Below are 27233 nucleotides of genomic sequence, written 5' to 3'. Positions count from 1 at the left end.
CCAGTGAGCGCACCGGCCATCCCTATATAGGACCCGAACCTGCGGCCTCAGCGTTAACAGCACCGCACTCACCCGAGTGAGCCATGGGGCTGGCCCCAAATTTGATTTCTTGATGGGTATATATTACTCTAGCAACTGTTAAATACTTTATTAATCTGCTACCAAGTAAAAGAGAACTTCTCAAACTATACAGAACCTAAACACAAGGCAAAAAGTATTTCTACTATAAATTCTGATTAAAAGAATTCAGTATTTTAAAAAAATAGTCAACTGAAAAATAAAAGTTTTTCTTGATGGTATGATACCTTAAAGCTAATCAACTGAGAATAAAATAATGGGTATAAAAAAAACTAATCAAGACACATGATGAATTATTTTAATAAAAAATAAAATTATTTAAAATACATAACCAGCATTTTACATTACTTTAAAAACTATATTAATGTTTTTCAGCAAAGACCTTTATTTTATTTATTTTTTTAATGGATCAAATTTTTTATTTAAGTTTTCCACTACATTTTTCTTTTTTTCAAAAAACATTTTTTTTAATTTTAAAAATATGGAACACTTCACAAATTTGCGTGTCATCCTTGCACAAGGGCCATGCTAATCTTCTCTGTATCATTCCAATTTCAGTATATGTGCTTCTGAAGCGAGCACAGCAAAAACCTTTAAAGTCAGAAAGTATTATGACCTTTTCAAAATATCATAAAGTTGAAAAATAAGCATCTTTATTTCTTAGTTTTCTGAATTTGAGAGGTATTTTATTATCTCAAGGTCATAGAATAAGTCAGGAGAGGAGGGTGACTAACAGCTCCTTAGAATAAGAACCAAATGGGCTTTGGCTTTACTTTTTTTAAACCTACCTTTGTATCTATTACAGTAATATCCATTTTATATTGAGAAAGGTCTGCTCCTGGATCCATACTCCACTGTATATTTTCAAAGGGTACATCTTATAGAAGAAAAAATATGCAATTAAAAAGCTGATTTCAAAAATTTTTATCAATTTAAAACATAATAGGACTCACAGAATGGGAAAAAATTTTTTGCAAATCGTGTTAGTAAAGAACTTGTATCTAGAATATAGAAAAACCTCTTACAACTAATATCCCAATTAAAAAAGAGCAAAAGATGTGAACAGACAGTTCTCCAAAGAAGATACACAAATGGCCAATAAGCACATTAAAAGATGCTCAACATCATTAGCCATCAAGGAAATACTACAACGAGATACTACTTCACACCCACCAGAATGGCTAGAATCAAAAAGACAGACAATAAGTGTTAATGAGGATGTTGAGAAATTAGAACCTTCACACATTGCTGGTAGAAATGTGAAATGGTGTAGCTGCTTTGAAAAACAGTTAGGCAGTTCCTGAGAAGGTTAAACATGGAGTTAGCACATAGTCCAGCAATTCCGCTTCTAGGTATAACTCATGAAAAAATGAAAACATACATCCACACAAAAACTTGTACACAAATGTTCATAACAGCATTATTCATAATAGCAAAAGAGTGGAAACAAATGTCTATCAACTGATGAATGGATAAATAAAATATGATACATAATGAAATGCTACTCAGCAATATAAAGGAGTGAAATACTGATATATGCTACAACACAGATGAAAATAGAAAATATTATGCCAAATGAAAGAAGTGAGTCATATATTAAATGATTCCATTTATATGAAAACTCCAGAATAGGCAAATATATAGAGACAAAAAGTAGATTAGTGGATTGGAGAGGAAAATGTTCTAAATTTAGACTGCAGTGATACTTGTACAACTCTGTGAGTATACTGAAATCACTGAATTGGACGCTTTAATGAGTGACTTTTATGGTATGTGATTAATATTTCAATAAGAATGTTTTAAAAAAGTTAACATTATAACATTCTCTGGAAGGGTTTTCGATATATTTTGATATACATGGCAACTACATAAAGTGTAGTTACAGAACAAGAAGTAGTACAATATTAACTCCAAATAGCTTGTGAAAGGCTGAGTAGGTATACTGTAATCCCTAGAGCAAACTTAAAAAAAAAAAAAGGCTAAAAAAAATCAGAAAAGCAAGTGAATAAAATGTTTTTATATAGAGACTGAAACCCTCTCTGGAAAAACAGCTAAAGTATGTGCTTTAGGAAAACAGGAAAATAAACCCAGGATAAAAGAATAATTTGTCAATGAAGAATAAAAGAAAAAATACTGCATATGAACTACAGAAATATTTCGTGGCTGAAAAGACAACGGGACTACTTTTAAACACAGGAAAATAATGGGAAGATTCATATACATTAAAACAATGTTTTCAAACAAGATATTTAAAAACCTATGTAAGTGTATATATGCATATATTTACAGATATGCATGTAAATGCAAAGAAAATGCAAAGAAAAAGGACAGGTTATCTATGGGGTGAGAAATAAGGTTTAGATGATAAAAGTTCTAATTTTTATTTTTAAAATTCTATATAGTTTAAAATTTTTAAAGCTTTTGTAAAGAAAATAAAAGATAACTACATAAAATAAGGAAATCCACAAAATCACTTTTAAAAGTAGATATCAAAAGATCTCAATTTATTTTTTCAAAAAGCACAAGAGCAGAAGAATCACAGGTAAAATCAAACCAATAAGATTCATCCTATAAATTGAGAAACATGCAGGAAGAAATACGATTTTTTTTTCCAAAACCAATTCAATCTATTTAAAGAATGTGAATAATACATTATAATATATATTATATTTAAAGTAATTAAAAAAGATTTTACATCTTATAGTGTGCATACCTTGGTTGTTTTGTAGAGACTTTGTTTTAGCAATTCTACATGGATTTAACTGAACAACTGACGCAAGTGCACATCCTCCACGGACTGATCTGGTTTTTATTTTTATTGGCTCATGAGAACCAGCACCCTAGAACAGAAATAATTAATAGCACCTAGATGAAATCACAAATAACCACTTTAATCAAAATCCTTGAACATTTAACACAAACCTTCATGTCTTCAAAAAGATTCTCTGTCTCCAAACTTTCACGTGGACGTAGAGGGATTGTGAAGACAGGATTTTCTTCTTTTATTTGTAATAGTGTTTTATTGTCTGGAGAGAATTTACCCAAGGGCTGGAGGAGGATGCGCTCCTGTAAACAGGGCTCTTCTGGGGAATCTTTGGGTAATGTGCAGCTCCCACCTAAGGCCTTACGGCTTGAGGAAGAGCCCTTTGGAATAGGCTTCAAAGCCTCATAAAGAGTCACTTGCCTAAATCTGTTTTTAGAGTTCTCTTGGCTTTTCTCTTGACGCTGAATAGCTGAAAACCGATCAGACAGATCCAGAGGTTTATCCATTACACAATCCCCATTCATGGAAAATTGACTATCCACTGGAAAAGGAAAAGCATTTTCTTTATCAAAAGAAGCTTGGGGGCAGCTTACTTCATGTTCACTTTCTTCCTCAGTTTTCTTCCTTTTGGATGATCTGCCTCCCAGTGATTTCAGGGGCACCAAATGTTTATCAGTAATAGCATCTTTAACATGATCAGTACTATCCTGCTCACTTGGGGATTCACTTACATTCTTGTTTATAAGTATCTGCTTATTAGAAGATGACGGGCTAATGATCTTGTTCACTTCAGACTCCAAATTATGATGTATGAAAATAGCACTATCTTCAGATTTTGATCTAGTTTTCTCTGATCTAGAAATAGAAGTGTTACTAAAAGAGGCTGTTTTCAGATGGCTCTTTTTCCCAATCTCTAAAAGAGAAGGGGACAAACTTGTATTCAAACCTAAACTACGTTTAATATTAGAGGTAGCTCCAAATACAGGAGATGACACCCGAGTAGTCAATTCTTCTTGAGGAGGAGTCTTTGAAGTAGAACCTGAAAATCTAAATAAACAGCAATAAGACTTTTTTCTACTACAGAAATAGGGTAAAAATTAAAAGATAAACATAACAAGAAAACCTTTGTTAATATATAATTAACAGTAAGATCTTATCTACCTACTAGAGGCAGATGATTAACCAAAACTTAAGATAGGGTATAGCTGTTGGCTTCTCTTCATTTGGCTGACAAAAACCAGAAGAAAATGATACAGAAAATATGTCTCAATATCATAATATTCCTAAACAAAAAAATTTTTCCTAATTTAAAAAACTTCATTATATAAGATAATCATATTTTAATAAATTCTGAGGACCCAAATTCTTTTGTTATGAAATTTTGTCATGAGTAACTCCAAGAAACAAAATTCTTTTACTATAGAACTGAACATAAATTAAGGCTCAGTCTGAGCAGAGGAGATAGCTGGAGAAAGTACACTGGATTTAAGTTTGAAGATATGTGCTGGGTAAGAGTTCTGGCTCTACCTGAGACCTTCAGATATTTAACCCCTCTGGAGCTGCCTTTTTGTTATTTTTAAAAAAAAATGGGGATAATAAAATCTACTTTAATGAGTTACTATGACAGATTAAATGTGACATATGTATTAAAAAACTCTTATAGGGCCAAGCCCGTGGCACACTCGGGAGAGTGCGGCGCTGGGAGCGCAGCAACGCTCCCGCCGCGGGTTCGGATCCTATATAGGAATGGCCGGTGCACTCACTGGCTGAGTACCGGTCACGAAAAAGACAAAAAAAAAAAAAAAAAAAAAAAACTCTTATAAAAAGCAAAATGTTACACAAATATAGGTATTATTAGTTAATAGATGTTCTGAAATTAGTAAAAATGAGATGCAAAACAATCTTGGAAGCTCATCCAAGCTTATAGATGCATCTTGTACAACACTTAGTTTTTGGAAATACAAACCCAGAAGGTTTATATTTAAACCTTAAAGGGGCAAAGTAACAAGACTAGGAGCTCTTAAGTACTACTTGATAGACATATAGAAAGTATCTAAAAATAACATCCACCTCTCTAAAGAGAAAAAGCTCTCATCTGGTCATGAACTAGAGAGACATTTTTTAAAATAAAAATTAATATAACCAGAATAACAAACTATACGCTGAGGGAGAGAAATGGTTTAATTATGTGGAACTCATTGTAACTGGATTTCACCAATAGTTAATTACGAATTTTCACCACAAATTACCTTAAAGTATCTTTAATATTTCTTGTAGATTCCTCAGAAGACTGTTTCTTGTGATCTCCTTCTAGATGGTGGTAGAGCTCATCACCAAGAGGGCTCATGGGACCTTGAGATTCCTTCAATAGTAAAATATGAAGCACATCTATACAATGAAATATTATTCATCCTTAAAGAGGGATGAAGTACTGATATATGCTATGATGTGGATGAACCTCAAAAATATGCTAGGTAAAAGAAGCCAGACTCAGGGCCGGTCCCGTGGCGCGCTCGGGTGAGTGTGGCGCTTCGGAGCGCAGTGGTGCTCCCGCCGCGGGTTCGGATCCTATATAGGAATGGCTGGTGCACTCACTGGCTGAGCGCGGTGCGGGCGACACCAAGCCAAGGGTTACGATCCCCTTACCGGTCACAAAAAGACAAAAATAAAATAAAAAATAAAAAAAAGAAGCCAGACTCAAAAGCCACATAACATATGATTCCATTTATATGAAATATACAGATTAGGTAAATCCATAGGAACAGAAAGCAGATGGATGGTTGCCAGGGACTGCAGGAAGGGCAGAATGGGGGCTGAATATTTAATGGGTATGAGGTTTTCTTTTGGGATGATATAAATACTTTCAAACTAGATAGGGGTGGCAGTTGAATAATACCGTGAATGTATTAAATGTCACTGAATTGTACACTTAAAAATAACTAATTTTATGTTATGTGAATTTCATCATAATAAAAAATATAAAGCCCATTTTAAATTTAAGGAGAAAAACATCAATATTTTAATATTTTACATAAGTATATTCTACTATTGGTAGAATATATTCCAATTACAAAAAACAATATTATTAAGATGAGGGGAAGGGAATAGAAATGATTATTTATACTAATAGGAGATGAATTTAAAAGGATCCATTAGAGAGCAGTGCCTCTCAATCTTCAACATGCATACAAATCAACTGGACCTTGTTAACATGCAGGTTTAGTAGGTCTAAGATTCTGTACCTCTAATAACTTTCAAAAGTGATACAGATGCTGTTGGCATGTGGATCACACTTTGAGCATCAAGTCTTTAGATATCAGCTCCCTTAACATATTTGGTGTCTAACTACTGACTTGCCAGGTTTACGAGTAGGAGAGAATTAGAAACCATTAAAACACATTCAAAGTTCAAAGATTAAAAACTACCCACTATCTCTTGAGGATGGGTTTAAAACTAGAAAGGACGAAAATCCAAATGCAATGAAAAACCAATTCAATTTTTAGAAATTCAACAGTAAGACAACTTTATAAGAGCACATATACATTTACTGAATACAGCAAAAGAATATCAAAGTTGTATCAAAATAGAACTTTTCCTTATGATTGAGGAATTCAAGTTTTTTATTTTCTAGAGATCAATTAAGGAAAAAATAAGCTTGCCTGATGTAAGAAAGTACTAAAATAATGAAAAGAAAATCATGGGATCAATTTCTGACCCAATCCCCAAGAAAAAGGTCTAACTGGATTGGCAGTTCTCAGTTGTCCCAGGAATTCAGCCTGTTTTTCAAATCAAACCACAGTTTAAAGTATGTCAAAAATATCCAATAAATCCTGAAATTAACCTAAAGGTTAGTTCCTCTCTTAGATGAAATGGATGCATGGAGGGGGCAGAAAAGATGGAGTGGGAAACAGGATTGACAAAATCCTCAATGTCATCATTACTCCCCTAAATTCTGACTCAACCCATAACCTCAGAATCCTAAAGACTCTAGATTTCTAGATCTGCCTGGGCTGAATAATATAAATGGGACTTTCTATCGACATCAGTTTTGTTCTAGGCCTTTACCAAATGATCTTTGGATAAAATAGTTTTCCACTTGCTCTAAAAACTGACCTAAAAGCACATATCAATTAATTCATATTATCACCAAATTAAATCACTTACAGTTTCTTCTTGAACACTAAGTCCAAGTGTTTCAGCAACAACTGCAGCCAAGTTAAAAGATGACTTATCAGTGGGATAACTGCTTTTTCCATGTGTTACTAAGGAAAAAACAAAACAAAACAAGTATACAACTGTGGAAACTAAATGTCTAAAAATTACCAAAAAAAGGAAGAGGCTCAAAGATTTTATAAGATGGGACTAAACAAATTTTTAAATTCTGTACAAAAGTCCAAAATATCTACTACAAATGGCAATAAGTTGCAGGTATTTAGTGTCCATACTTGCTAGACATTTTCAGCTAAGTTTTCTATTCTTTCTAAATGAACTGAATGCAATAGATAGATTACTTTACTTATTGCCACTGGAAAAAAAAATCATAAAATGGATTTATAATGTATTTATAAGTGACTTAAGATACAGCATGAATATCAAACTATATTTTATAGCGTCTCTCATAAAAACATACTTTGTGGGAGAGATTTCCAGCACTGCATAATTTTTCAGTTTCAAACTAACACATATTTATATAGGAATCACCTATGTGTTCAAGCATTTTGTAAAGTTTTGTGCACACAGTTTTGTTAACGCAACAAGTATTTATGGAGCATCTACTATGTTCCAGTGCTAAGTACTAGATTAAAAGAAAAAGTTCTTGTCTTCAAGGAGCTATGGGTTACAGTTGAAAGGTAAAAAGAAAACTGCAACAGAAATGTGATAAACATTAAAATAAAGGTACATATAAGGGGTGACTTAAACATCAAGGAAGGACTTCTAAATCTGCCTTGGGAAATCAAGGAAAGCTACACAAATGCCTTGAGAGAAAGAGGAATGTGGCAGGCTATGTGGACTGTGGGCAGAAAGTAACATTCTAGGAATGCTGAAGGGTCTAGATAGGTGAAACAAAATTGCTTGTTTAGGGAACTACATGTGGTTCAATTGCTAGAAATCAAATTGCAGAAGATGAAAGTAGCAGGACATGAGCCCCGTTAGGTCACTTAGGAGTCAGATTATGCTAAGGAGTGTACAATTTATCCTGTAGAAAATGAAGAGATATCTAAGAGTTTTAAATGAAGGACAGATACAATATTTGGGTTAAAAAGGTAATTCTGGCTGTGATAGGCACACAGGGCAAGGAGCAGTCACTACTAATAGGCAAGAGGACAAACTTAGATTACTAAAACAATTTTGATGAGAGATGCTGATGGCCTAAACTAGTACAACGGGGGTGCAGAAGAATACGTAAAACATATGTAGGAGGTTTAGAGACTGTTTAGAAACAAGAGATGAAGAAGCAGAAGTCTAGGGTGACTCAAAGTTTTTTGATTCAGGTAACTCAAAGACTTAAGTATAGTGTCATTCACTGAGACTGTAAATACAAGAAGAAGAGCAGATTTGACAGCAAAGTTTTTATTTTGAACATGCTGAAGTTGAAGGATATCTAGCTAGAGATGTTCAACAGCAGGCAGATATACTGGTTTGGAATCCAGGAGAAAAGTCTTAGACAGAGATATAGGTTTGGGACTTATTAGCATATAGGTTGTAGCAGAACACTGACTTTAGGTGACATTCCTCCAGAAAGAGATAGAAAGTGAGACAAGAACAGGCCAGGGACCATCTATGAGGGGTCTTCAAAAAGTTCATGAAAGGATTCATATAATTATTATTATTTTTTAAATTTTTTTGTTTATCTATGTGTTTTTAAAAATTTTTTAATTCTTTAAAATCATTGAAACATAATTGTACCTATCTGTGGGGTACAGTGATGAATATCAATAACTGTGTGCAATATGTGATGCTCAAATTAGGAAAATTAATATATTCAACATTATACAATGTAATCATTTTTTGTGGCTCTTTACCAATTTCTTGTTAACTTCCCTCCTCCTCCCATATTATCTTTTAATTCATTTTTTCCATGAACTTTTTGAAGTACTCTTGTATATTGGGAAACAACGACACTGGTGACTTTTGCCAGCAGTTCTACTGTAATGAGTAAGAGACAGGGTGTGCGAATGTGTTCTCTCCCTCCCCCATCCCTGTCCCTCTCCTCTCCTTCCTCCCATCCTTAGCAGCCCTTTCTCTTTCTCATGAGGGGCAGGGTAGTGGTGGGGGAGTATAACCCACACTGTAGTGGGCTGGAGTGAAAGGGAAGCCAAAAAAGTAGAGATATCGAGCACAGACCACTTTTTCATCTTTGAGGAGAAGCTGTAGCTAAGGGTGGAGACAATTAAGAAGGGGGTTATTTTTAAAAGATGGAAGATAACATATATATGTATATGTTGAAAAGAAAGAACCAGCATAGAAGCTGGAGATACATTATAGAAAAAGAGGACAACTGATAAAGTTTTGATAGTGGTAGCAGCAGCAGAGAATGGGCTCTAGCGTGCTGAGAAGCAAGGATCTGCCACACTTTGGTGTTATATCCCCAGCACCCTTTGCTGGACACAGAGTCTGCCTATATACATGCACACATACTCAGGCACATACAAACATACACATATACTAATATAAAATGATTTGCAGCTGTCAGAATGTAAGTTTTGCTCTAATATAAAATGAATAAATTACTCACTTTGGCCAGCCCTTCCAATTGGGCTCTGGATCTCATCTCTCCTCACCTTTTCAAGGATCTAGCAATTGTTCTCGCTTTCTCCAAATTACTTATTTTCCCCTGTTTACTTGATCACCCCATCAGCATAAAAATATGCTGAACATGCTGTAATATCCCATTTTGAAAAAACCCTGCCTTAACCCATATTCCTCTCTAACCACTGTCCCATTATCTCCTCCTCTTTACTGTAAAATGACTTCAAAGACTTGTTTATATGTGCTCTTTACACTCTCTCTGTCCCTAGTTTCTCTTGAACACGATACAGTGTTAAATGATCACTGTTATACCTTAACAGTTTTGATCATGTTGCTAGTTTAACACCCAATGATCTCCATGCAACCAAATCTGATTATCAAGCCTAAGAATCTTACTTGATCTATATTAGCACAGTTGACCACTCCTTCCTCCTCTCCCCACTTGGCTTCAATGACATCACTTTTAGTCCTCCTATCTGACTGGCAGCTCCTTCTCTGGCTTCTTCATTGTTTCCTTCTCATCTTCACAACCTCTAAATCGCAACCTCAACAGCTGCAATACTGCTGCTAATGGGGTGAAAAATGGTTCTTGGGAGGCAAAAAAAATCTTACTCTTTTTCTTTATAAAGCACAGAAATGCGGACATACATACACACAGAACTTAGATATACAACATATTTGCAGTATTAAAATTCCATGAGGAAAGTGATTAGGGAAAAAAATGTCTAAAAAGGCTCTTTGGGAGAGGAAAGAATAATAATTTAAAAAAGTTGACAATCACTGCTTTACATAAATGAAGTTCTCCAGGGCTCAGTACTTGAACTTCTCTTCCCCATCTATACTCACTTGATTGGTAATCTCACCCAGTTTAAGAGGTTTAGACACCATCTACGTGCTGACAACTTCCACAAGTATCTCCATCCTAAACTTCTCTAAACTCAAACTCACATCCACCCACCCACCCACCCAAAATCTTCACCTGAATGTCTGTTCTGTATTTCAAACATAATATTCTAAGAACCAAACTCCTGATTTCTAAACCACCTCTGTCCCCCACCCTGCAAACCTACTGCTCCAGTCTTTTCCATATCAGTAAACAGCAACTCTATTCTTATTGTTGCCCAAACCAATCTCCCCTGCACTTACTCTGCTCCAGCCATGCAGGCTTCCTTAATGTTCCTAAATTAAACAGCATCTTCACCTCAAAGCCTTTGTACTCATTGATTTCTTTGCCTGGGATAACCTTCTTCCTGACATCCACATGATTCACTTGCTTCCCTGAGTCTCTGCTCAAATGTCACCTTATAGTGAGGCTTTCTAATATCCTTTCTTACCCTGCTTCATTTTTCTTCAGAGAATTTGCCTCTACCTGACATACACTGGTTTGTTTTCTTTATACCCCAAGTAGATTGTAAGCTCTGTGGGGGCACGGGCTTTGTTTTGTTCAGAGACTAATATACAGTAGACACTTAAATATTGAATGAACGAGCAAATCACAGTAAAGCCTTCTTTACTTCAAATTATTAGCAATTTGTATTAATATAAACAGGGATGTTAATATAAAATAAGGCAATATTACTTTCCAATATAAAAGACTTCTAAACAACTATTAATAAAAACAGAATTATATAGAAAATATTTTAAAATATTGTCTAATTCAGACTATTGGTCACTCTTTCTACCAATAACCACAATTTAAAACATATGAAGTAATTTTAGTATCTTGCTTACTAGCCATTGGTGATTGACTTTGATCACAAGTGTCAGCTACTAGAATTTCATTTTCATTAGGGTTATGTTGTGGATGATTTGAAGCCTTGGAAATTTTTCTCAATTCTAAGGGAAAAAAAGAAGAGAGATTACATAATAAACGATAATGATGATAAAAAAATACTATCAAAATATTACTTTGATAAGCCAATACAAACCTGTCTTTAAATGCATTACAAGCATTATTTTATTGATATAATTTTCATATCCTAAGAAAAAGTTCCTTTAGTTTCACTAAGAAACAAAGCTGCAAGTTAGGACAATGAGAGAGAGAGGACTAGAACAGACAAGCTTCTTCTGACCTAAGTTGCCTAAAGTAGTAACATTTTAATGTTTTTTCTTCTATATTTGTTACAAATCAGCAGGTTAATTTAAAATTTATACTGCACCACACAGCTCTACAATCTTTGTTTTAGAGTTTTTATTTTCTAGAAGGAAACCCTGAAATATGCTTTATCAGACATCTTTCTATTGCTTAAGGGTCTAATTCAAAGAAAACCAAAAAGGCAATGTTAAGGGAAATAGAGCTGTACTAATTATAACTTGAAAATAATTTTAAAAAGCACTGTAAAGTTTAAGAAACAAGCAAGGTGATTAGAAAGAGGGCTAATTAGTCATTAAATCATTTAAAAATTATTTTAAAATAACCTGCATGGCTCAAGTTATATCTTAAGACCAAAAATACAGATTCCAAGTAAAAAAATGATCAGAACAAAGATTAAAACAAATTAAGTTTTTAAATAGATATATGCTGCTCTCATACAATGAAGAAACAAACCAGAAGCATTTATACTAAGTACAGAAGACTTTCCTAATACAGAAAATTTCTGTGATTTGTTTTCTGGATATTCTTATATAAAGATTTAAACATGATCTAAATGACACAGATGATTATCTGTAATGATTCCTGTCCTGTCTGACAGCAGATTAAAAGGCCAATGAATGTTCATCCTAGACCTATGACATTAATTTTAATTTAGCTCCTAATTATATGCTCAATTTTTAACAATTCTTTTGTTTTCCACTAGATGGTGATGCAAACTCATAAAAAATGGAAAAAACTACATCAATTTTCCAATATCAAAGAATAAAATCAACTTATTCTTTTAAAGGTATATATGGTCAACAATTTATTTGCATTATACAGATACCTCTAGAATTATGTACACCTCCTACCCCCATATGTTCCTTGTTACAAATAGTTTATCTTAAAAATCAAAGTCTTTACCATTTACTTTAGACTAATATTAAAAGAAATAATCATTGTATCATGTTATGTGATAAATTTCAGGGGTAATGAAAAGGTAGTTTCAAAAGGATTAGCCAAAATGGTAAACTGGCCTGGCATTAGAAATATGCCACTGATAAGCTACAAAGGAGATACATTAGAAAGCCATTTCTTGATTAACACCAACTGCTACAAATTATAACAAATAAAAACAGGCAGTTAAAGACAGCTCCAATGGTGGGAATACCTGTGGGCAAGCCCTGGAAAGTACAAAAGGTTAGAGCCATGAAAAGGTTGACGTATCTCCATACTTGACAGCTGACGTTGAGTGAGTTTTTTAAACCTCTCTAAACATGTCTTTCCTCAACTATAAATCAAAAGAACTAATAGCTACCTCATAAGCCTGCTATGAGAATTAAAATATAGTAATAATGTCTGCAAATCACTCAGCATAATACCCAGCACATAGGACCTGGAAATTAATGTTAAATTGCTTTCCTTTTTCCTTCTATCCCACTCAGATATATATACACATAACATTATTTTTTAAATAAAAAGAAAAAATGGAAAGAAACTATGCTGAGTGCTTGTATATTCAGATTAGCAACATGTCTATACATAAAACAGACAGAAAATGCCTTCTCAGTCACTTCATTAATGGAAGTTAAATTCAATTGCACCATGGGTTACCTGAAAAATGACTACCTTCTTTCCACTAGACTGAATAACATAAAAACAATAGATGAATACTATTTTATAAAACCAGATAATTAAAATACGACTCCAACCCTTACCATCTGCACACACAGAGTGCTCCAATTTAGTATGTGTTTGTTCTATGTATTGGACGTGGAGATTCTCCTTTCTTCGTAGCCGGTTAACACCAGAAAATGAAAAAGCTGTTATTGGTGAATCTGGAATCACATTCTCCTCACAGTCAAGCTCAGTTGCTTGATGTTGCTGATCATTCCTACAGGAAAATGACAATTGAAAGAAAATTAATTCAACAAATATTGACTGAAACATCTACCATATGGTATGGAGCTGTAGCAGAACACAAGTATAAAGATATGAGATCTAATCCCTTGCACCTCATGCTCCAAAACTCAGGATTAAGGATGCAAATGATTATAGTACCAAGTAGGGAATATTATTGTGAGAAGTGAAGCAGAAAGTGTAGTTGGTGGCACTTGAGGTAAAATTAAAAGTATTTCAACTGGCAGAGATCAGCAGAAAATCCATAGTTTGAGTAAGGGCATGCAGTACTATATGTACTTGTGCTGGAGAAGGGCAAACTAGAACTGCATGAAGGAGAGCCTTGAGTAAGTGTGCATAAAATTTAGCAAAGCAACAGGAAAGGAATTAAGGTTTTAAGGCATGGAAGTAATGGGACAATCTAACAGCAGTGTACAAGACTGACTGGGACAGAAGAAAAGGAGGCAAGGAAATCAATTAGATAGTGGCTATAATAGTCCAGACAAGAGCTTCTGTGGTTTGGATTAGAATATCTAAGTATGTACAGAAAGGAAAGGACCGACCAATGTTAAACATTGTGGTAGTACAATCGACATGACTTGGCAAATGACAAATACAGAATGATAATACTAACACTGATAACTACCAACATTTGCTATGTGTTTACATCGCCAGGCCTGATTTGAATTGTTACATGTATCAGCTTAATTATCACAACTCTTTGAGGTATTATTGTCACTCTCATTTTACAAATGAGGAAATGAACATAAAGAAGTTAAATCAATTACTAAAATGGTAAGTAAGAGCCAGGATTTAATGTCAGCAGTCAGACTCTAGGGCCCCTAGTGTTAACCACTCAATATGCTATCCTTAGTGTAGACCATGAGTCTAATGACTACAAGCAGGCTTCAAAATTTGAGTTTCTATCACTTCTATTCAGGCCCCCTTACAGTCTTACTCTCAACACAGCAGTCACAATAGTGACTCTTAAAACTTAAGTCATATCAATTAAATCTGATTAAACTCTACCATATCTCCCCATTTCATTGAGAACACAAACCAAAGTCCTTTGAATGATCTACAAGATCCTATATGATCTAATCACCCACCTCCCCCATTACCTGTCTGTCCTCTTTTCCTATTATATTCTACTCTAACCACACTACCTTCCTTGAAGTTCCTTGCTCTAGCTGTTCCATCTGCTTGGAAAGCTCGTTCCCAGATACCCACATGGTAATTACCTCATCTCCTTCAAGTCTGCTGCAATTTTACTGTTTAAAATTGCAACGTCCTTCCCACATCCACATACTCCTGTTTCCTGTTACTTTCCCCATAGCATCTACTACTCCCTAACATAGTATGCTAATTATTTACAGGTTAAGCACTCCTAATCTGAAAATCTGAAATGTTCCACAATCCAAAACTTTTTGAGTGCTGATGACATGATGATCAAAAGATTACTTCAGATTTTTGGATTAGGGATGCTCAACCAATATGTATTGTTCAATATTAAAAAAAAAAAAAAAATCAGAAACCCGAAACCCTTCTAGTCTCAAGCATTTCGGATAAAGGGTACATAACCTGTATTATGTCTACTGCTCACCTGTAAGCTCTAACAGGATAAGCTCTTTGGTTCACTGACGAATCCCAAGTGTCTGTAATAGTGGGCACATAGTAGATGCTGCATAAATATTTGCTGAATGAGTGACTATCGGACATTCCTAGATTCCATTAAAGGAATAAATTTGTGCGAATCTAGGCATACGTTCTTCTGGGATTCAATTCAGGGCCAATGGCACCTACAGACTGAGTTTGAATTGAATTGTGGTTATTGAGTAAAATAAAGTTAACTGACTTTCCCATGTCAAACTATTACTGAACTTATTTGCCAACCAATTGTTACCAGTCAGGCATTTAAGCTTAATATGACCAAACCAGTTTGTCCTACTATACTCCTATCAATTTGTAATATTATTGCCTAACAAAGAATTATACAATGAGAATTTTATAAACTATGACCAACAGAGATTTTTAAAAAACATTACAAGACAAAGATTAATTTTCCCTAACAAAGATTTTCACTTTCCTGGAAAATATCAATATTATTGTTTTCTATAATCCTATATTCTATACTAAAAAACAATCTTTAGAGCTAGTACTTAATCTTCTTTAAATTTTATTTTTAATTGACAAATGATAACTGTACTCATATGTATTTATAGGGTGTGTTTTGATATATGTTTATGCTGTGGAATGATTAAATTGAATTAAAAAAAATCCATCACCTCACATACCTACCATTTTTTTTTTGTGGTGAAAACATTTAAAATCTAATCTTTTGGCAATTTTGAAATAAACAATGCTGTATTATTTATTATAGTCACTATTCTGTGCGATGAATCTAATATGTAATTTTCAATCCTTTCTGGAACTCTACTCTTATTCTGGAAAAACAGAGTAAGCTAAAGTCATGTGAGAAAGCCTTACCGATTAATGGAGTGTGAAATCTACCTGACCTAGCTCTAACTAATCCCGTCACAGCCTGCTTGACTATTAGTCATAAAAATTCAACCTGAAACATGAATGAGTCACGAGACTGATTTCCTGGCAGAGTCAATGTAGAAGTAGCTGGGATCATAAAAGTTAAAACAAAAACAAAAACAAAAAAACCCCCCAAACTAGTTCTAACTAGAGGTGCCCAAACTAAGTAAACAAGTACTGGCTCTGTTCTTTTGTCATAAAAGAAAAGGAAAAATAAAGCAAAACAACTTCCATGTGTTAATCAGGTTTCTTCTTCAAAACATCAGGTCTCACTGATTTTCTGAAGAAAGTTAAGAGTTCACGTCACATCTTTCGGTTAAATTAATTGTGCATACTTGTTATCCTTCCTTTACTTTTCCTTCTGATGACCTTAAACTTTTTTGACTATTTATTTGTAAGCTTCTCCTTAAAGTACTGTCAAAACTTTTTTCCCTCCAAAAACATGAATAGTTAAAGCATAATTTAAATTTAAGTTAGCAATGTTATAGCCATCAAGTTCATTTAAATGTTCTGATGTTCAAAAAAAGAAAGAAGAGGATTCCCTAAAGTACAAACCTGTGACTCTGATACCCTCATCCCTTAGAACAGTATAAGTTATTATATGAATAATTCAAATAAGACTAATTTTAAAAAGTAGGGCTATTAGGCGAGCTGTTCTGAGAAATGCTTTATTGTATATCTGGCTCTCAGGAAGGCATCTGACAATGATTCTCTTGGTATCTTCTCTCTGTAAACAAAAAGTAGAAATACAAACTAGACATCAATAAAGAGAGCTCCTAACTGACACAAATTATCATTAATGAAGGAAATCTGTAGTAGTATGCCTCAGGACTCCATCATCAGGCAGGTTTTGTTCAACATTTTATTAATGATCTTGATGCAAGGCACTGATGAAATATTCATCAAATTTGTGGAAGACACAAAGCTGAGAATAAAAGCTAACCTTAGTAGGGGAAAAAATCAGCATATGAAGGATACCCCTCTACCCTAAGGCTAGAATAATGGGCCAAATCTAATAAAATGAAACTGAACAGGAATAAATGCTAGGTATAAGCCTTACTGAACTGAGTCAGAGGTGAGAGAATCTGGGCTTTGCCACCTACAGAGTGATACCATGTAGATACCCTGTGAGACTGTTTTTGCACAAGACTATTGAAACAGTATACAAACTATGAAGTGAGGTAGACCTGGGGGGTTTAAATCCTGGGTCTGACAATTACTAGTCACATTGGGTAAGTTATTTAACCTTTCTGAGCCTCAGTTTCCTCATCTACAAAACGGGTATGGTACTGTACCTTCCTATTTCCTTTTTGTAGGAAAGTTGTGAAAAGGAAATAATATATGCAGATATCCAGTGCCCAGAAAATTACCTTACGATGAAGAAGGCTAAATGATACAAGGTTTCTCCAACAACCTACAATGAAGCTATGACTGTGAAGTCCTGTATTTATATTTAAAACTGCAAATCTACAAGTAGAGGATAAGGAAGACTTCATGGTTTTTGTTAACTGAAAACCCCATAAGAAACTACCAGTAATATATGTATGTTTGGACCATAATAATATAAGTAAAAAGATACAGAAAAGAGGAGGTGGCAGTATCGCTCTATTGGCCAGACAATACTTATAATATTGAGTTTTTAATTAAGATACCGACAAACTAAAACATTAAAGAGAAATGGTACTTTGAAGAATCTTGAAGTAATGCCACATGAGGAACAGTTAAAGAACAAAGAATATTTACTCTAGCAAAGGCAACTGAGGAAGGCCATGATAGCTGTCTTCATGTATTAGAAGAGCAGTCAAGTAGAAGAGGTGGTAGACTTGTTCCAGATGGTCCCAGAAAGCAAAATGAGAATCAACAAATACAATTTGTCAACAGAGTGATTTCTACACAAGCTTAGAAAAAACTCTAATAATTTCATATCACTAAAATTAAATAGGCTTCAGTCCGTTGAAATCTTAAGTGTATAGACTCCTTTTACTTTCACTGACCCATCACATTTATTTCCCAAAACAAAGAAAGTCATGACCTCAATACCTAGCTTATTTAATTATTTGCTTTCTGTGACTGGCAGAGTTGACAGTGTGTGTATATGTTGTAGGTATGTATATTTAAACTTTGTAATAGCAATTTTTACTGAGCAATTTCTTACTGTAGTGTCACTAAATAACTGTCCTATTATACTAGGCATCTGTAACATCAAAACCAGCTCAGGTGAGTTAGAATACTGCATTTAACAAAGCAGAAGTATAAGTCAATATTTTTTCTAAAGCTCAGGAGGAATTTCAGGTACTAACACAATGTTATGGTGATTTAGGTAGTCAGAGGAAACTATGTTCCCTTTACAAGACGATATTTGCTACTTAAAAAAAAAAAACTGCCAAGCAAAAGAAAATTTGAGAAAAGCAAACTACAAAAGAAGCTGGCTCATGATATTGCAACTAAAATTCAGAACAGAACTGAAAGACATAATAGATTACCTCCTATACTGTTCTGACTAAAAATGTCCTAAATAAAACATTCATGCCCTGAGCTCAACTATATGATTAGCCTTTAACTTCCAACTTCACCTTTTACTTTTCTAAAACATCAATGAACTTCATCAGGAAAAACTGTATTTGAGAACACTAAAAATAAATTCTAAACTAATTAGAATTCATATTTCTCCCAAGAAAATGACATAATCTAGTTTCAATATACTTTATATTCCTCGGTTTTTGAGGCAATCACCTATTTAATTCTGTATTAACCTCTACACACTGAGTATCTTATCTATATAAATATCTTCAGTTTGTGTTCAAAATACCATAAGTCAAATGTGCTAAATCACTTCACATAACATAAATGAATGCAGGTCAACAATCACTTATCTGAAATCCTTGGGATCAGGTGAGATTCAGAACTCAGATTTTTAAAAAAATGAAAGGTAATACAGAGCATGTATAAGTTATTACATAACACCTTCAGTGGAGTCTGAGGCAACATCCTGTAATCAAACACATCAATATTTTCACAGCAAAACATATAAATACTCACACAAAGTGGGATAAAGATTATAAATAGCATTCTGTTAGCTGAGGTGACGTTAGGTTGTGAATAATATTTCAAAAAACTCTTTGGGTTTTGGAATCACATATAAAAGATTATAGATCTGTGTTCTAGCATCTCTTCATTACAGAGCATGAGTAAAATTAGAAAGTATAGACATTTTCATACACACTTTTTATAACCTGTCAGATCCCATAAGTTCCTTTCCTCATTAGACTATAATTCCTCCTCAAAATTCCTTTTGGCTCTCACTATTCTTTGGACTAATCACATGAGAGGTATATTAGAATTCTATTGGACATACATAACCTGAAAGCATACTGATAAAAACGTTAATTTCACCTGTGAGACATGTTTATACATAGACAATAACTATTTTAAGCCAAAATAATACATTACATCTCCATAGTTTACCAAAGTTTTTGTGTAGATATCTACTCAAATGCAACAGGATCTTGAAGAAACCTATTAAACCATCAGGACTATTCTGAATCCTAAGTTTTAAAAAAATACTACATAAACTTTATTTATATAAATGGGAACTAAGAGCTAGCCATATCTCTGGCTCTGCATTAATAAGACCACATCCAGAAAAATATTCTTTTTTTGAGACAGTGTTGCATAATGGAAAGAACAGAGGCTTTTAAAATAGAAGATATGGGTCTGAGTAATGGTTTTATTACCTACTAGCTGTGAGATCACAGGCAAATTATTTGACTTCATAAGCTTTGTTCTCCCTACCTGTAAAGTAGGGATACTAAAACTACTTTGCAGAATCACAGAGAGGATTATAAATAACAAGCATAAGATACATAGAAGAGCAAATAGCACACAGGATAAAAGTTATTACTTTTATTCTTTAAGAGAAATGAGGCAAAAGGGTAGAGGAACAGAGGATGGAAGAAGTTCTATAGGCCTGAGAACTGTATAGAAGAAAACACTTCTTCATTTTCTTTTATGAAACTTCTGGGATAGGGCTGCAAAGGAGGTAACAAAACACAAATATTTGAAATGTAAGTATTTTAATAATTTCTCTGTTATTTATAACATATCATTATAAAAACTGAAATGCTTTAATTAAAATGTTGATACTATCTCTATGTACTCACACACTAACCTAAGAGATACATACATACTTTTCATATATGCTCTCAAAGCACAAATGAAAATATAGTGATTTTCTTTATATTTTTTACTGCAAAACACTTCATAATTTTTTAAACTGAATCCGCAGCTCCTAAGATATCTTCATGGTTGGTATAGCTAACTAAAATAAAAAAAGAAAAATCAGGGGGAAATACTCTATTTTCTGCTACAATTGAGAAAAAATACTTACTCAATTTTCTGCTGCAATTGTTCAGAAAGCTTTTTATTTTCTTCCTGCAGAGTATTCTTTTCATTCACTTAAAAACAATGTGAGAAAGAAGGCACATAATATAGTTATATTAACATCTATGATAGGCTTTTTCAATAAAACATGTCAACGTTTATGAAGAAATTAGGATTTCTAATTCTAAGTCATAATGTTACTCAGGGTTAAAACACTACTGTGCAAAACTAATCTGTTACTAGGTGTGATTACTACACCTCATATTGTGCCAGTTCCATGTAACTGATTAACTGATGATTTTATGTTATGCTTGTGGGCAAAGAAGAAAGAGTACCTCATGTACTAGGGAGTATAGTCTAATTATTCATACAGAGGACAAGAAAGCATTCCATCTGGTTACTCAGTCCTACCAATTTCAAATACCATTTTAGTGAGAGTCACTTATGTTGAAATAAATTTGATCATAAAAATGAAATAACACTGAATATCGGTAAAATTTTTATAACATAAACACATTTATTAACTAAAATTTTCTTCCTTAGTCATACTCCATGTTTCATGAATAATTATGGTATCAGTAATTTAAACATACACATTGAAGTAGTATCTATTTGCTTGACTTTTCCTCCACTAAATTTTCCTGTCTAGCCTTATGTAATTTATAAAGCTATAAATTAAATTTTGGCTATAATTTCTGCTGGAGATAGCTCAAAACTCTTATCAATGTTTAATAGGATGTCATTGTTTAAGCATCTGTTTTACTAGAAGTAAGTACTAGAAATCAAGTCACAATAAATAAAAGTAACCTCTATCAAAGAAGGTTTATCATATTCCAAAAATGCCTTAATAATTTAGTGGTTTATAAATCTAAACATATTTTGTTACACTGAGTAAATAAATTTTTGAGGCTATCTACAATACATAAGGTTACTAAAATAAACTACCTTCTGTAGAGGACTGAAAAAAAAATTAAAGATATGGAGGCTGATATAAAGGAACGTGTAGTCTAGTGAGGGAGACAAGATATTACATAAACATGTTTTATACAACTGTAAGTGACAAGGGCATTAGAGAACTACAAATGAAGTACTAAAGAATTTCCAAGGAGAAAAAGGTTTCTTTGGGCCCTTGACTTCTCAAGGAAAGGAAGGATTCATCAGGAAAGGATTCATCAAAGAAAAGACAACGGAGCTGGACAGGATTCTATTCTATGCAGAGAATTAGTGGAACAAAGAAGAAAGACTGGCTATAATAAATGGTAGACAGCTTTCAATACTGGCTAAGAAATTGGAACTTTATCTTAAAAATTATTAGGTATCATTTTTCATAGATGAATGATGGGAAGATTGATTTGTTGGTATGTATAGCCTATACCAAAGTGAGAAGAAAGTATCAACAAGTCAGGTGATCATTAAAAGAAATGAGTAACCAGACTAATGTGGCAGGTGTAGAAATAGGAGTAAGAATAGGTGCAATAACTGTTACAGAGGCAAAATCAGTAGTATTTGGCAACTCATCCTTTACAGGGTGAGGAAAAATCAAAGATGACCTTAAATTTCTGATTTACTCGACTCTCAAATGAAACGACAAAATAACTCTGAAAATAAGTATATTATAACATTGAAAAATAAGTGTATTACAATCCAGAAAGGGTGCACAAGCATATTGTAACTATGAAAAATTCCTCAATTATTTAAAAATAGGCTCAGATTAAAATCCAACAAAAAAGAGCCTTAAAAAAAAGTGAGTTTTCCTAGCAAAACCTCATACCAATTCCAATAGCAGAGGCAGAAAAGCCCAGAAATTGCTAAATGAGTAAATAAAGGGTGGCCCACAGTTGCCCTTCCGCTAAAGTCATGACGATAGATCTCTAGAAGGCTCTGACATTAAGACAGTCCATTAATAAATACCGAGATGAGCAAATAAGAGCAGTGCTCTTAAGTAACTTATAGTAAACATTAGAGAAGGCACACTCACAACCAGAAGACAAACTATCCACATATCCTACAGAAAAGCATTTTTAGCCATTGGAGTAGGACTCCTGTAAATCAGAACTTGCATTTACCATCAGCAAAATAGGAATTCTCTCTTGGGTTAAGGAAATAAGACTGCATTTAACAAAACCAATCAATTTAAGAGATATCTACAATTATAGACAATCAATAGTCAGCAAACACTTGAAAAAAACTAATAAAATTAAAAAAATTTAAAAAACATAAAACTAGTCAAAAAGAAAAATTCACTTCTGAATAAATAATTTTAACACAGAAAAGATATCTTTTATTAAGTATAACTGACATTACAAAGATTGTGAAGGCTGATGGATCCATTAAAAAAAACATACTGCTATGAAAAAGAAATAAAGATCACGAAAAATTAGAAACTTAATAAATGGGATGAAAGCAGAAGAAATTTAACTGTAGATAGAATTACTATCTCCTAAGTGATCCTCCTAGAATTCAGCACAAAAGAATAAATTTACAAAGAATAAAAGAAAAGCTAGGCAGAATGAGGACCCAACATCTGTCTAGTATGAGTTCCAGAAGAAGAAAGAGAGAATAGAAAGGAGGAAATACTCAAAGAAATAACAGAAAAAACCTCCTTGGGCTAAGCAAACACTTGAGGGTGGTCAAGTGAATTAGAAACTCTAATAGTAGTCTTACTACAAAACTAGATCCTGCATAAAAACATAATTTTTACCAAACTGCTGAGCTCACTGAAAGAGATATCCAAGGGTCTCCCTTACCACCATTACAATCATCAACAAAAACAAAACAAACCTGCGAGCCAAAACCCGAGCGGTGTAAGCAAGCAGATGCTGGTATCAGCACTGCAATCAGGTGAGGGACTGAACCTGAGATCTCCAGTTTAAGCCTGAATTCCTGGAATGCAGTCGAAGTGATCCCAATTCACTTACCACTAGAGTTAGCAGAAAACAACTCACACATAAATTCCCAAGGACTTCAGATAATAGAGTTATCTCATGTAGTAATAAAATATTTAAAGATTTAAAAGATGACATCCACAAAATGAACACGCTAGAAGTAACTGAGCAGGCAGACAAAACTGAGATAATTTGGGTATCATCAAAAAGAATAACAAATGTAAATAACTGATGCACACTGAATATATAAAATCCCGTGTGTCCATGATACTCGAAGAAGAGAAAGAAAGCCTCACTCCCACCAAAAACAAAATGGTAAGAAACACACACACACACACACACACACACACACACAACTTTATTGTTACCACCACAGGCAACTATTACACAAAGACCTTACTCTGAAAACTGGCAATGAAAGGAAAAAAACTAATGTGTACCATGCCTTCTTAGTAGGAACTAAGCAATAGCCCCACTTGATGGAGAATTCCTGTTTACAGAATGCAAGCTGATAACTGTGGAAAGAATATTAGATTTAGAAAATTATCTTTTTACAATCTCTAATAATTGATTCAGGCAAGGATCATTAATGGATGCTAAAACCATTAAAGAAAGATCAAGGAGGGAGAATTGCATATTTGCAAGATTTCATCATATCATATTTGCACCTCCCCACTCAGATTACATGGTGGTATAAAGGGAAAAAACAACTCTGATGGAGAAATATGGCCATAGTAATCAATCTTAGATTCCTAAGAAGGGAATAAGCAGATAATATCGGTTTTCTGGTATGATACAATATGAAGTGAACAGTATTATCTATGAAATATTGTTGCTAAAAATGTTTAATCTGGACCTAATCAAGCCTTCAGATCCAATTTCTATTCTACAGGAAATAAAGGAGCAAAAAAAAAAAAAAAAAAAAAAAAAAAAAAGAAAAGAAAAGAAAAAAAAAAGAAAATGAGAAAAATCTAGAAGGTGACATAATTAAAAAAAAAATTACCCTATTTCTTCACTAAGTCAATGTCATGAAAGGAAAAAAACAGGGAAGGGAACTATACCAGACTAAAAGAAGACACGCAATGTATGGTCTGTGATTGGTTGGTTTTAACAAAACTGTTAGAAAAGACTTCAGAAGGGACAATTGTGGAAATATGAATATGGACTGGCTATTAGAAAATATGAGCAAATTATGGGCAATCTTTGGTAGTTATGGTAATTGTATTGTGGTAGGTATTAGTAGTCTAGGCAGACTTGAAAAAAAACAATTAGAATTTTTAATTCTTTTTGTTTTTTTGTTTTTTTTGTTTTTGTCTTTTTCGTGACCGGTAAAGGGGATTGCAACCCGCACCGCACTCAGCCAGTGAGCACACCGGCCATCCCTATATAGGATCTGAACCCGCGGCGGGAGTGTCGCTGCGCTCCCAGCGCCGCACTCTCCCGAGTGAGCCACGGGGTCGGCCCACAATTAGAATTTTTAGAAATGAAAAATTTTGGTTACTGAAATAACTCAGCATGATAGAAATTATTGAAGTAAATAGTATAAACGAGATCTGAAGAAATTACTACCCAGAATGCAGTAGAGAAAAAATAAGGAAATAAAAAAATAGAAAAGAGACATTAAGATATACAGAGGATGGAATGATGAGGCCTTGTCACAATCCCAGAATAGAGAGAATGGATAGTGCATAATATTTGAAGAGCTAGTAGCTAACAAATTTCTGGATATGATTAAAGATATGAGTCCATAGATCACATAATATATAATAAGCAGAATTAAAAAAAAATAACTCAAAATTCAATAACTGGGAAAAGTAAAAACAACAGAAAAATGCAGAAGAAAAAATTAGCATATAAAAAACAAGGGATTCTGGGAAGGGGGCAGCATTGACAGCTCAGTTTTTCACTCTCTCCAAATCCTCATGTAAAAAGATGGAGCAACTAGACAGAAATACCAAAAATTCATAAACATGAATCCCTTAGTGTCTTTATTCTTATAATAACTTCCTTTGGGATTTTGCCTCCATAAGTTTTCTGTTGTTCATATTTACGTGAAATTAGTTTTCCTAAACTTTTCAGTAATGACATTGATGGTATTATTAGTGGAATTATTCTGACACTAATCTGCTTGTAATATGAGATAAATCAAACGAGTAGTTAGGGGATATATTAATTCTATCATCCCGGTGTCCTTGAGAACTGGGATTCTCAGAATGAAAGAAAGATTTTTTTAGAGAAGAGGTTAGTAAAAGCTCTAGAATCTTGAATTTTAATTTATAACATAAACTCATGAGGTATTTTATCTACCTTTCTGCCTAAATATTTCCCAGTTCTGTCTATTGAAAAGGCCTAGAAACAGTGACTTTTGGCATGTCTGATCAAGGAAAAAAAGGGCACACAAACATTAGAAGGTAAAAGGGAATATAACTACTCATATGGAGTTGTTTTTTTTAAGAATATCACAAACTTCATACCAGAAATTTCTAAAATCTAAATGAAATAGACAATTTCTATAAGTTAAATTACACTGACTCACGAAAAAATAGGAATCTGAAGAGAACAATAACCACCAAAGAAATTAAAAAGGTAGTTAAAGATCCAGTCTTAAAAACAGCAGCAAGCCTAGATGATGTTACAGATACATTTTAATAAATCTTCAAAGACTGACTATTCTCAGATTATTTAAAACATAGGAATATAAAAAAAGAGACAAAGCATCCCAGCTCATTCTCTGATGTTAATATACCTTGATACCAGAAAAACTGGAAAACTAGCTATATAACTTAACAACATAAATCCATATACCACGATTAAAATATTAACAAATCAATCCCTTTTGTTCTAGAAATGAAACACTGGGTTAGCCTAGAAAAGGTATCAGGAGAATTTACTACATAAACGTATTAAAAGAGAAAAAGCCCTATGATCACTCAATAGACACTAAGAAAAGAATTTGACAAATTCATGATTAAACGAAACTCTTAGCAAAAGAGGTACAGAAGGAAATATCCTCAACTTCATTTCATATATCTACCAGAAGCCCACAGCACACTTAAAAGTGAATACTACAGTCTTCCCTTTACTATCAACTGCTACATTTGGCAATATTTGAAAGCCTCTAGCCAATGCAATATCATCAAGAAAAACCATCACCACCAAAAGAAACTGTAAAAATAACTGAAAGGAAAACATAAAATTGTCACTATTTGCAGATTTTTACCTAGACAATTCACAGTAAAATAAAGCGATCTAAAGAGGTCAGGAGAGGACCCTAGCTATCTACCCATAATGGGGAAGATGGGGGAGGTTCCTGGCCAGTGAGATTTAAGCAGAAGTTACTAGGTGTATGTTCAAAGAGGCTATTTTTTTTTTTAAAAAAAGATTCTCCTGGCACATCCACTTCAGCCTTTTGCCTCTTCTTGTCTGAATGCCTAAAAAAGTACCAACTACCTTGTGACCATGAGACAATAACTTCAGGATGAATGCTTGCATACCCTAAATATGGTAAATTTCTACTTCACATTCCAGGTTAAAAATTCCAGATGGATTAAATATATGAATTAAAAATGTGTGTGTATGTGTGTTTATATTCTTGGGGTAAAGAAAGACTTTCTAAAAAGGATAAGAAATATACAAAACTTTGGTGTGTAAACAGAAGTTATACAAAGAAGTTAACAGACAATAGACAGTGACATAGAAAACATAAGCACAATACACTTGACAAAGATTTAATAATTCTTTCCTAACATACAAAGAGCTTTTAATTCATTAAATAATATAAAGGGCAAGCAGGGCAACTTAAAACTGGGCAAAGTATATATAAGCCATTCACTCAAGAAGAAATGCAAACTAAAGATCCAGT

At 33.6% G+C, this 27233-nt stretch overlaps 1 protein-coding gene and 1 non-coding gene across 2 annotated transcripts in view; both read right to left on the bottom strand.

The window, feature by feature from the left end:
• The window catches only part of RBBP8 (RB binding protein 8, endonuclease), a 74321-nt gene that overhangs the window by 15773 nt on the left and 31315 nt on the right, over positions 1-27233 (bottom strand). The window contains exons 6-13 of the mRNA XM_063076784.1: positions 20494-20560; positions 13385-13560; positions 11324-11428; positions 7007-7104; positions 5092-5204; positions 3001-3889; positions 2792-2918; positions 867-955 (exon numbers count right to left, since the gene is read on the bottom strand). Of these exons, the coding sequence (XP_062932854.1) occupies positions 867-955; positions 2792-2918; positions 3001-3889; positions 5092-5204; positions 7007-7104; positions 11324-11428; positions 13385-13560; positions 20494-20560 (1664 nt within the window). The remainder of the gene's footprint in view (positions 1-866; positions 956-2791; positions 2919-3000; positions 3890-5091; positions 5205-7006; positions 7105-11323; positions 11429-13384; positions 13561-20493; positions 20561-27233) is intronic.
• LOC134362355 (U6 spliceosomal RNA) lies at positions 554-660 on the bottom strand. Its single transcript, XR_010021612.1, has one exon. It is a non-coding gene; the product is annotated as a U6 spliceosomal RNA (small nuclear RNA).

Source organism: Cynocephalus volans, chromosome 13, assembly GCF_027409185.1.
Source record: "Cynocephalus volans isolate mCynVol1 chromosome 13, mCynVol1.pri, whole genome shotgun sequence".
Classification (NCBI taxonomy): domain Eukaryota; kingdom Metazoa; phylum Chordata; class Mammalia; order Dermoptera; family Cynocephalidae; genus Cynocephalus; species Cynocephalus volans.
This window is presented reverse-complemented; position numbering and strand designations above follow the sequence as displayed.